This window comes from Passer montanus, unplaced genomic scaffold, assembly GCF_014805655.1.
Source record: "Passer montanus isolate IOZ18808 unplaced genomic scaffold, ASM1480565v1 scaffold88, whole genome shotgun sequence".
Taxonomy (NCBI): Eukaryota; Metazoa; Chordata; class Aves; order Passeriformes; family Passeridae; genus Passer; species Passer montanus.
In genome coordinates this window covers 2,302,251-2,313,155 of record NW_024374145.1, presented here as the reverse complement: position 1 = coordinate 2,313,155, position 10,905 = coordinate 2,302,251, and the positions used below count along the sequence as shown (strand labels likewise).

Here is a 10,905-nt window from a genome sequence, read left to right as displayed (position 1 = left end):
GCCGCCCTCGCTGCCGGTGCCCCCGCCGCGGCGCGCCGGGCTGCGGGCCCCCTCCCTTCCATCCCTTCCATCCCTCCCTCCCCTCCCCTCCTCTCGCCTCCCCTCCTCTCCCTCCCCGGCTGATTGGCTGCGCTGCTCTCAGCACAGGCCGGGCAAAAGCTTTGTCTGGGGACTTGGAGTGAAGTTGCGGAGGAATTTAGGCTGGAGCCGGCGGGGAGGCCGTTCAGTCCGGCGGCGGGTGCGGAGAAGGACGGCAGGACGGGCTGCGGATCCATCCCGCCGGCGCCCGGCGGTCCCTGGATGCTGAGGGTGGGAGAGGAGCACGCTGCCCCCGAGCATCTCATCCTGGAAGAGTCAAATGAGAAAGCGTGGATTGCTTACAGATTGTATCTGGATGTCCCGAAACGGTGTGTATAAAAAAAAGCCAAAAGTTTTCTGATCTGTAAGTTATTAATACTCGGCTGGCTAGAAAAGGCGTTTTCAAGCTGGAAAGGACCAGATGTGCTTTGGATTTAAGGTACCGAAGGAAGGCAAAATAATTGCTTTTTAACTTATTGGGAGAAATTAATTGCATAAACTTACAAATGTATCGAATCGACGGTAAAATGCACTTCTTGTTCGTTTTTGCACTGATCATAATATCTTGCAATAATGATGTGCTGGGCAAGAATTTGAAATACAGGATTTATGAGGAGCAGAGGGTTGGATCAGTAATAGCAAGACTATCGGAGGATGTTGCTGATGTTTTATTAAAAATGCCTAACCCTTCCTCAGTTCGGTTTCGAGCCATGCAGAGGGGAAATTCTCCCTTGCTTGTAGTCCGTGAGGATAATGGAGAAATCAGCATAGGAGCTAAAATTGATCGGGAACAACTGTGCCAGAAAAACTTAAACTGCTCCATAGAGTTTGATGTGATCACTCTGCCCACTGAACATCTGCAGCTTTTCCATGTTGAAGTTGAAGTGCTGGACATTAATGACAACTCTCCGCAGTTTTCCAGAGCTCTTATCCCTATTGAGATATCAGAGAGTGCAGCTGTAGGAACTCGGATCCCTTTGGACAGTGCTTTTGATCCAGATGTGGGAGACAACTCCCTTCACACTTACTCCCTTTCTGCAAACGATTTTTTTAGCATTGATGTGAGAACCAGGACTGATGGTGCTAAGTATGCAGAGCTGATTGTGGTCAGAGAGCTGGATCGCGAGTTGAAGTCGACTTACGAACTCCAGCTCACTGCCTCTGACAAAGGGGTGCCTCAGAGATCTGGGTCATCCCTCCTTAAAATCAGCATTTCTGATTCCAATGACAACAGCCCTGTCTTTGAGCAGCAGTCATATATTATCCAGCTCTTGGAAAACTCCCCTATTGGGACTTTGCTCATAGACCTCAATGCTACTGATCCAGATGAGGGCGCCAATGGGAAGGTTGTGTACTCCTTTAGCAGTCATGTGTCTGCCAAAATTATGGAAACTTTTAGGATAGACCCAGAAAAAGGTCACCTGACCCTGCTGAAGCAAGTGGACTATGAAGTAACCAAATCCTATGAAATTGATGCTCAGGCTCAGGATATGGGGCCAAATTCTATTCCGGCTCACTGCAAAATTGTAATTAAAGTTGTGGACGTGAATGACAACAAGCCAGAAATCAACTTAAATCTGATGTCCACAGAAAGAGAAGAGGTAGCTTGCATTTCTGAGGGGTCACCCCTGGACACTTTTGTTGCCCTGGTCAGAGTGCAAGATAAGGACTCTGGTGTGAATGGAGAGATCGTTTGTAAGCTCCATGGGCATGGCCACTTTAAACTTCAAAAGACTTATGAAAATAACTATTTAATCTTAACTAATGCCACTCTGGATAGGGAAAAGAGATCTGAATATATCTTGACTGTAATAGCAGAGGACAAGGGAACGCCAAGTCTCTCCACAGTGAAACACTTTACTGTCCAAATCAGTGATGAAAATGACAACCCACCCCGCTTCCAGACAAACAGATATGAAGTTGTTATCTTGGAAAATAACTCTCCGGGAGCATACATCACATCAGTCACAGCCACAGACCCAGATCTAGGTGACAATGGGCAGGTGACATACACTATTTTGGAAAACTCTGTTTTGGGAAGTTCTATAACCACCTATGTCACCATTGATCCCTCCAACGGTGCAATCTATGCCTTGCGAACCTTCGATCATGAAGAAGTAAATCAAATTGTCTTCATGGTGCAAGCTAGGGATGGAGGGACCCAACAGCTCATTAGCAACACCACGGTTGTACTCACCATCATTGATGAAAACGACAACGCTCCTGTCATTGTGGGGCCAGCACTACGCAACAGCACAGCAGAAATCTCAATCCCTAAAGATGCTGAAATTGGCTTTCTTGTCACCAGGATAAGGGCTACAGACAGAGACTCTGGTATGAACTCTGAACTCAGCTGCTCCATAGCAGGTGACAAGGAAAACAGCATCTTTGTGATGGATCCCCAAACTTGTGACATCTCTATCAATGTGAGTGTTGAATCAGTTCCAGCAAAACAGTGGGAGTTTTTGGTAATAGTCCAGGATAAAGGCAGCCCTCAGCTTAGTACGAAAGCTCTTCTGAAATGTACCATTTTGGAGCATGTTTATTCATTTTCAAGCACCGAAGCAACTTTGGTAAGCCAGCCCTCCCTGGACATCTCCATGATAACTATTATATCCTTAGGATCTATATGTGCCGTGTTATTGGTTATTATGGTTATCTTTGCTACGAGGTGCAATCGAGAGAAAAAGGACACCAGGTCTTACAACTGTCGCGTGGCCGAATCAACATACCAGCACCATCCAAAACGTCCCTCCAGGCAGATCCACAAAGGGGACATCACACTGGTGCCGACAGTTAATGGCACTCTACCCATCAGGTCTCACCACAGAGCTTCGCCATCATCGTCCCCAGCCCTGGAGAGGGGTCAAATGGGCAGCCGGCAGAGCCACCACAGCCACCAATCACTGAACAGCCTGGTGACAATCTCCTCGAACCACGTGCCTGAAAATTTCTCCCTGGAACTCACCCATGCTACACCGGCTGTCGAGGTAAGGTCCAGACCTTGGTTTTGCATATCCATTTATGCAGACACTCATTTGGAAGCCTACACACACCCCTGCATGCAGCCTGTGAGAGCAAGAGGCAGCCAGGTCTATGTCTCAAGGGAATGTGTCATGGATTTCTCTTCCATGTCACAGCTTTTCAGTTTTATTCCAATATCAACAGATTTGATTGCCCTGAGGAACAGGGTTAAATCTACTGGTAATGGCGTTGTTCCTTGGCTCTTCCCTGTAAGGTCAAAACAATGGAGTGGAACATAGTGCTCTGCACTGGTTAACTGTTCACTCTTCCTTGCCTTCCCTCTCCATCCTATCTGTACAGCTCCATCTGAGAAAAGGTGCCTGAATATTTATATCCAGAAACAATCCAGGAAACTCATTCATGGGGTGCAGAACTAAAACATTCTGACACAGTTTGAGTACAGCTGCAGTAACATACAGCTGCATGGTATCCCAAACTTTGAGACTCCCTGTCTCAGTTTTTACGGCAAATGCTGGGTCCTGGCTTAAATAAATGACAGCTGTGTCCTGGTAACTCTTTACATGTAAAGCAAGGCTGTTTTGTTTTGAATTAGGATCCTGGAATATTAAAGACTTAATTCTAACATACTAAACCAAAACAAAACTCCACCTCTGTTTAATTGCTTGTTTTATTTGTTAAGGAATTAATTATTATGAATTCAGAGGCTAATGAACAGCATTGAACTTCCTCATTTTACAGAGTCTTCAGATATTTCCTGTGTCAGACGCTACACTACCAAATAGTCTGTTGTACTGCATTAAATATGTGCAGGAATTTGATTTAATTAAAACTTAAAGGGGAAAAAATAAACCACAAAAAAACCTGAGAAGCAAATTAGTGGTTTTATGGCTAGGAGCTTGAGCTTTCATTTCAGGGAATCAGTCTTTTCACCTTTTCTTTCACAGGTTTCTCAGCTTCTCTCGATGCTTCATCAGGGCCAGTATCAACCAAGGCCAAGTTTTCGAGGAAACAAATATTCCAGAAGCTACAGGTAAAAATCCAGTTTGTTCTGCTACATATGACTGTACATGGATTCAGAAATATAGAGACATGTATTTTTAAACAAAAAGTGGATTATAACATACTTGAGATAATGTATCTCTCCACAATTCTCTTTACAGATATGCCCTACAAGATATGGATAAATTCAGCTTGAAAGACAGTGGCCGGGGTGATAGTGAAGCTGGAGACAGTGATTATGATTTGGGAAGAGAGTCTCCAATTGACAGACTTCTTGGAGAAGGATTCAGTGACCTTTTCCTTACAGATGGAAGAATTCCTGCAGGTAAGAGCAGAATGGAAGCTGAGCAGTTTATTTACAGTTCTGCCTGGCTGTCACTTTGATAAAACTACTACTGAGAAAGCAAAAATTCTTTAGCTTTCAAGTCCTATGTTTCCTTCCTTTTTTACTTTGCTTCATGATAAATACTGAGTTGAAGCCTTGATGTATCTACTAAAATGAAACCCCAGACACAGCTGCAGATTTACCCAGAACAATGCCTATTTTTTTGTTACTTCATCATGAGCTGGCTCCAGATTCCTCCTAAAAGTATGATCTGCTCCAAGTCCTTGGACTTTTAATGACTGGGTGGATGTTTTTGCAAAGCCAGGCAGTTGTGGTTTGGTAAAAATACAGTGACCTATAATTTGGGTGATAGTTTTTCCACAGTGGATTTGACCCATATGACACAAACTTTTACCGTTTAGAAATTGAGTATGAAAGTGAACTAGAAATATGGATGGAGAAGAAAGAAAATTGTTATTCCCACTGAAAAATGAACTTGATGAGCAAGAGAAAGTTCTAAATATTTCCCAGATTTTAAATCTTGCAACCCTAATTTCTGGAAGCAAGAGCTTAAGAGGTACAATTCAGGGGCAGAGCACAGAAAAGAAAAATATTAGAAAAGGGAGAGTGAAAGTAGGATAAACATATATAAACATATTCATGTGTATGAAGTATTGCTTTTAAATTTATGCTCAAATTAAAGTTGAATAAAAGGTCATGGGAATTCATGCTTAGTACACATAGAAGAATTTTGTAATTACTTTAATAATAATACAGCCTCTGGTTGTACCCTAGATCTTGTTCTTCAGATCATATTTAGTTTTCTCTGTATAACCAGAGGGCCAGATAATTTCAGTAGGGTTCACTGAACCATGTTTATAAATTTAACAAGTTTAGGAAAGTAATTTTATAAATGGAGGCCCTTTGCTTTGTGGGGTGGTGCAGCACATGCCCTTCCTAAAGTGACCCTCATGTATTAACCAGGGCTGTTATGCTAGACAAGACAGAATGCCAGAAGTTCAAATTGTTTTTCATATGCATTTTAACTTGAACATTTTCTGTGCATATTTTGCTCCAGTTTAGGTCTTGTATCACATACCCAGCCATTCACCTACCTCCTCAAATGTGCTCAAAACCAGAGGCCTTGAAGAGTTACTCTGTTTTCAGAATATTTTACTTAAGTCTTGACTTCTAATATATTTTTATCCTCATTCTCCCTAACTCCTACTACTAATTCCTCTGCCAGCTAGCATGAAGCATGTCTCATGTTTTAGCAAGGAGGCAGGGAGGGATCTGCTGGAGCTCTCAGTTGGCCTGGGTAACTTGAAGTGCATTGGTGTTTGCACTGGCATCCTGCCCTGCTCCTGCCAAGGAAGAGTGATCCCTTTACAGGGGGCAGCTGGGGGCTGCCAGCAGGCAGGAATGGTTGTCCTCTTAGCTGGCTGAAATGCCCATGACCCATTTTCAGCTCTTACAATTCCTGCTCTAAACAGTAAGCCTAAGGATAGGATTTCCAAAAATGCCAGGCTAATTAAATTCAAAGTAAGGGAAACTCCGCTCAGTGCAGACAGAACTGGGTTGGGCTATCAAGATTGGTATTTAGTCTCACCCAGATGTCCATTTATTGCTATGTGTGGCCTTAATCCTTCAGGTTGAAAGTGTTCAGATGAGACCTGTATTGGTCTAAAATACCAATATATTAAAAGGAAAAGAAAACTTCCTGAAGGTTTCCTGTCCTCCATTCTGAAAGGTTTCTGCATTGTCATTCTAGACACAGGCAAAAATGCTGTGGGAAGGTCCTTTCAGTTCATCTATTTAAGGTGGAACAAGAAAGGAATGGAGCCAGTCCCTCAAAACTCCACAAATTACATGATTGGAAAGTTCCACAGCTGTCATTGAAAGACTTGTTTCTTTTTCTTTTTAAATCTTAACCAGCAAGATTTAAGTTCTGGAAAAAAAATAAAAAGAGAGAAAAAAAATAAAGCTGTTGTGCATCTGGGCATTTTAAAATTTATTGCTGATTTAAGGACAGATTGTGTCACCATTCAGTTATTCAGAGTATCTTTTGATCTTATATTCAGGAACATCAGAATTTGTTATTTTAAACTAAAACCATTCCTGATAACAATGGCTGCAAAACTGTCATTAAAACAAACTTCACTACTAATTAATTTAAAGGAGTCTTAATAGAATCTTCTTAATTAGAAGTATAATCCTCACCTTCTGGGATGACTTGAAAACTGGTCATGGATCACTTAGATGTCTTTTGACAGTTCTAACTCTTGGGCATTTTCGGTAAAATGTCATATATGGGAACAAACACTTACAGGCATTTCAGTCACTTGTATCAAAACTTCAGCCACTGGTATATTCTAGTTTGCTTCTTTTGTTTGAAACTTCCTGGATCAGCAGTTATTTTGCAATAGATTGAGCAATAACCAGGCTGCAGTCTAAGCTCGTAATCTTGAAGAAATTTGTACTGTTGCATGCATGACATGGAGAAAGTTTATACTCATAGGAATGGAAAGGCCATTAGGAAAGCAAACAATATGATGGGCTGAAGGTTTCAAAACAAAATATAGTGCTGACAAAATATAAAATATTTTGTCAAATATAGTGCTGACACTATGAGAGTAGGACTTTATAAATCACTAGTACATCCAAAACTGAAATACTCTATTCAGTTCTGCTTACACTACAACAGAAAGATTTTTTGATAAACTGAGTGGATTCAGAGCCAGATGGGAAATATGTTGAGGAAGCAAGGAAAACTTCCAGAGCATGACTGCAAACATTTCTTTTGCAGTCAGTACATGCTGAGAAAGAACAAGAAAGTCTATTCTGTGTGGGATAATCTAACCATTAAGTGATATGGGCAGGAGTTTCTTATGGTCAAAATATGCACAATGCAAAGAGTCTGTCATTTCTGAAAGCTGTCTTTTGAAGTTGGTGACTCAGACCATTAGGGCCCCAGCAGCACCCAGATCTTCTCCAGCATATCTGGCAGGCATGCGGGCACACAGCCTGTGGCATGGCTTTGTGTCCTATGATCAGATCCCTTTGTGCTGGAAAATTTAGCATCTTTCCTGGCACATCCCTCTCTTCAGGTCTGTCAAATTGGGCTTTGCCTGTTCCTGGTTCTAGGAACCATTCCCAGTCCTTTTGGAATATTTACAAAGGACCCTTGCAGTGCCCCTTCGTGGGCCAAATGAAAATGGACCAGTGTAGCACTCAGGGTTACAGTCATCTGCCCCAACTTACTGCTTCTACCAGAGAGACATCAATAAACCAACAAGCTGAGAGAGCAGCTCTGTTTTCTTTTGCTCTTCAGCGCTCATGGCTGACCTGGATTCCCATCCAGTGGGTTAGAGCCCTCCTTATGCCGAGGCCTGAGCCAGCATGGGCCAGTAACTTGAGGTACAGAGCTCCAAGTGCACCTGAGAGTATAAATCCAGTATAAATATCAGATCACACAGGCTGGGAATTAGACTAAAATCTAGACTAAAATCAGATTAAAATTTAACTGATTTAGTTATAAAGGTAATATGGCAGTGGATCACTTTGAGTTCTACATATACTTCATTGTCAGAACAATGGAATTGTTTAATGGAAATCCCTCTGCATGTTATTATTCTTTGCTCTTTATTTTCCCTGTCTATTTATTCTCACTTGATTGCTCTGATATACCTCAGTTGTTGAATGTGGAAGACTTCTGTAAAACTCAAGTGAGTGCTTGGAGGTAGAAATTTCTTCCTTTTATTTTATATTTTTTAATGAGCTAGAATGGTACAAAGGGTTCATGTGGCTTCAAGCCACAAGTGCATGCTTTTCCACCAGGAATTTACATGTTTATCTTCAGCCTTAGTTAAGAGATTGCATTACTCTGTTACATGAACTGCACTGGTTGTTCTCGTTCTTGGCAATGGAGGTACCAGACTGTTTGTATTTGCCACGTTCCTGCACACACAGGGTGAAACCAAACACCAGATTAGAACATCTCTGGGGGAAGTTCAGTCCTGGTGACAGGAATTCCTGCGAGTGCAGGCGCTGTGTGCAGCAGGAGGGGGTGCTCACTCTCCTGGTGTCTCTCTTGCAGCAATGCGCCTGTGCACGGAGGAGTGCAGGGTCCTGGGCCACTCCGATCAGTGCTGGATGCCACCGCTGCCCTCTCCCTCTTCTGACTACAGAAGCAACATGTTCATCCCTGGGGAGGAGTTCCAGTCACCCCAGCAGCACCTGCAGCAGCATCACCAGGGCCTCGAGGAGGATGCCCAGGCAGCCGACACCAGTGAGAAGAAGAGGAGCTTTTCTACATTTGGAAAGGACTGCCAGAGTGAGGAGGACTCAGGGGACACCTGCACCTCCTCCCTCCTCTCTGAAATGAGCAGTGTCTTCCAGCGCCTGCTGCCTCCCTCGTTGGACGCCTACACGGAGTGCAATGAGATAGATCGCTCCAACTCGCTGGAGCGCAGGAAGGGACATTTGCCAGCCAAGAATGTAAATTATCCACCAGGGGTGGCAGCCTGGGCAGCCAGCACACATTTCCAAAACCCTGCCAACAATGGGCCCGCTCCAGGGACTCACTCGGGCGCGCAGCCCTCGTCCAAATGGCTGCCAGCCATGGAGGAGATCCCGGAGAATTATGAAGAGGATGATTTTGACAATGTGCTCAACCACCTCAGCGATGGCAAACATGAACTCATGGATGCCAGTGAGCTGGTGGCAGAAATTAACAAGCTGCTGCAAGATGTCCGGCAGAACTAGTTGTTTCAAAAGCCTATTTTTCCATATTTATGGAAAACTGGAAGGGGGAAAAAAAAAAGAACAAAACCAGACTGAGGAGAACTGGCATTGCCAACTAGTTGCATTTATCATAAATGTGTCTGTGTATGTTGAATATTAAAATACCGTATTTTCATATGTACACAATGCAAGTGTGATTATCTTTATCTGTATTTTAAAAATACATTTGTATCTTATATTTATGTGTAATTTAACAAATAAATTTTATTTTTGTACACCCACAGCAAGCATGTTTTCCTAAATGTATATAGATGGTACCATCCTTGTCAAACTTAGAACATTCTTGCCACACAGGCATGTTTAAAAAAAAAAAAAAGAAAAAAAACAAGAAGAAGGATTTGTTTTCCCTTATTATTTCTTTCAAATGTTTCAAATACAAATTCAAAACACTGAAAAAGTTATGCAAATGTTAGTTTCAGTAAATGATCCAACACCTTTTTTGCAATGTTTTATTCTTATAATAAAGAATTGTAACTCCCACGAAACCTAAAATGTCCTTTTTTATTTTGATACTTTTGGTCTGTAGAATAATTTTCTTATTTAAGTAATGGATTATTGCAGGCTGGTGTCTTCCTGTCTTTGGCACATAAGTGTTTTCCCCAGTGATCAAATAATGGAATTCTGTGATGGGTCTTCCACTGTGATCTCTGCAAAAAAATGTAAATTTGTTGTGCTGTTGTTACACTGCAAAGCCAGTTGAAGTCAGCAGTGTATACTTGAAAGACAGCAATAAAATCAGCTTTTCTGACCTCAAGCTGAATTCTGAATTTGTGTAAATACAAAAATTGCAATAAACTGCTTTATCTTTGTAAATGACACCAAAATAAAAGCAATGTTGCATCTTCCAGAAAAACAGCTATATTTTGCCTCTGCACAGCAGCTACATTTTTATATTAGCTATATTCTTTGTTGTAAATGTGCCTGTCTTTTGTTTGCAAATCAGTACAAAAATGTTTGAACTTCCTAGCAAAGGGCAAGTCAGCAGGTACATTTGCTCTGGCTGCATCCCATTCTTCCATAGTGGGGTTTCCCTCTATCCTGAAGCTCGGTGAAAAGTCATTTATATCATGGTGCTGTTATAGTGGGGGTGATGTAACTAATATTGCTCAGATAAAAGTCAATGTCATCCTTTTAGTTCCTTTCTTCAAAACTATTTTTTGTTAGCCTGTCATGCACAAGGAGATCTTTTTAGTAGCAAACAAATGGATTGTACAGTTGAGGAACATGGGTGGGTTTTGAGCCCCCTGTGCTCATTTCAGGAATGTTAAGAGATGGAGATGGTCATAAAAACCCATATTTTTTGCATTTATGCAGATGAATATCTTATATGATACATATTTTTTTGCCAGAACTGTGGAAAACTGTTGGAATAGATACATTTGTTCTGGAAAATCACCCTTGTAAAGTATCTTATAATTTTTTTTTTTTTTTTTTTTTTTTTGCGTGCTAGATAGAAAAATTCCTACTTAATGTTACCGCAAAAAAGCAAGAATTTTGTTGCATGCATGAGCGTCATTTGTTTTCTTTGATTAAAGGAAATTTTAGTCTCCTTATTGGTTTTACAGTGCTGTAGATGGGACATTTGAAGATGTATAGGCATTTGTTGATGCCTGAACAATGGAGAGGTTCTCACCTTGTTTACACATCAGGAGCTCAGGCTATCCTTTACTGGTTAGAAATACCAGGACCTCACACTGGGAGGTTTGTCACAGCAC

The 10,905-nt window shown here is 41.8% G+C and overlaps 1 protein-coding gene across 2 annotated transcripts; it reads left to right on the top strand.

Annotated features, from left to right (window-relative positions):
* The first annotated feature begins 264 nt into the window (after window positions 1-264).
* PCDH18 (protocadherin 18) lies at window positions 265-10,043 on the top strand. 2 transcript variants are annotated; one of them, XM_039733445.1, is made up of 5 exons: window positions 324-407; window positions 775-3,068; window positions 4,008-4,093; window positions 4,224-4,387; window positions 8,484-10,043. In XM_039733445.1, the coding sequence occupies exons 1-5, from the start codon at window positions 359-361 to the stop codon at window positions 9,149-9,151; spliced, it is 3,261 nt and encodes a 1,086-aa protein (XP_039589379.1). In that variant the 5' UTR covers window positions 324-358; the 3' UTR covers window positions 9,152-10,043. The 2 variants fall into 2 exon arrangements, with proteins under 2 accessions (XP_039589378.1, XP_039589379.1); XM_039733444.1 differs by having other exon boundaries at window positions 265-3,068.
* The last annotated feature ends 862 nt before the right edge of the window (window positions 10,044-10,905 follow it).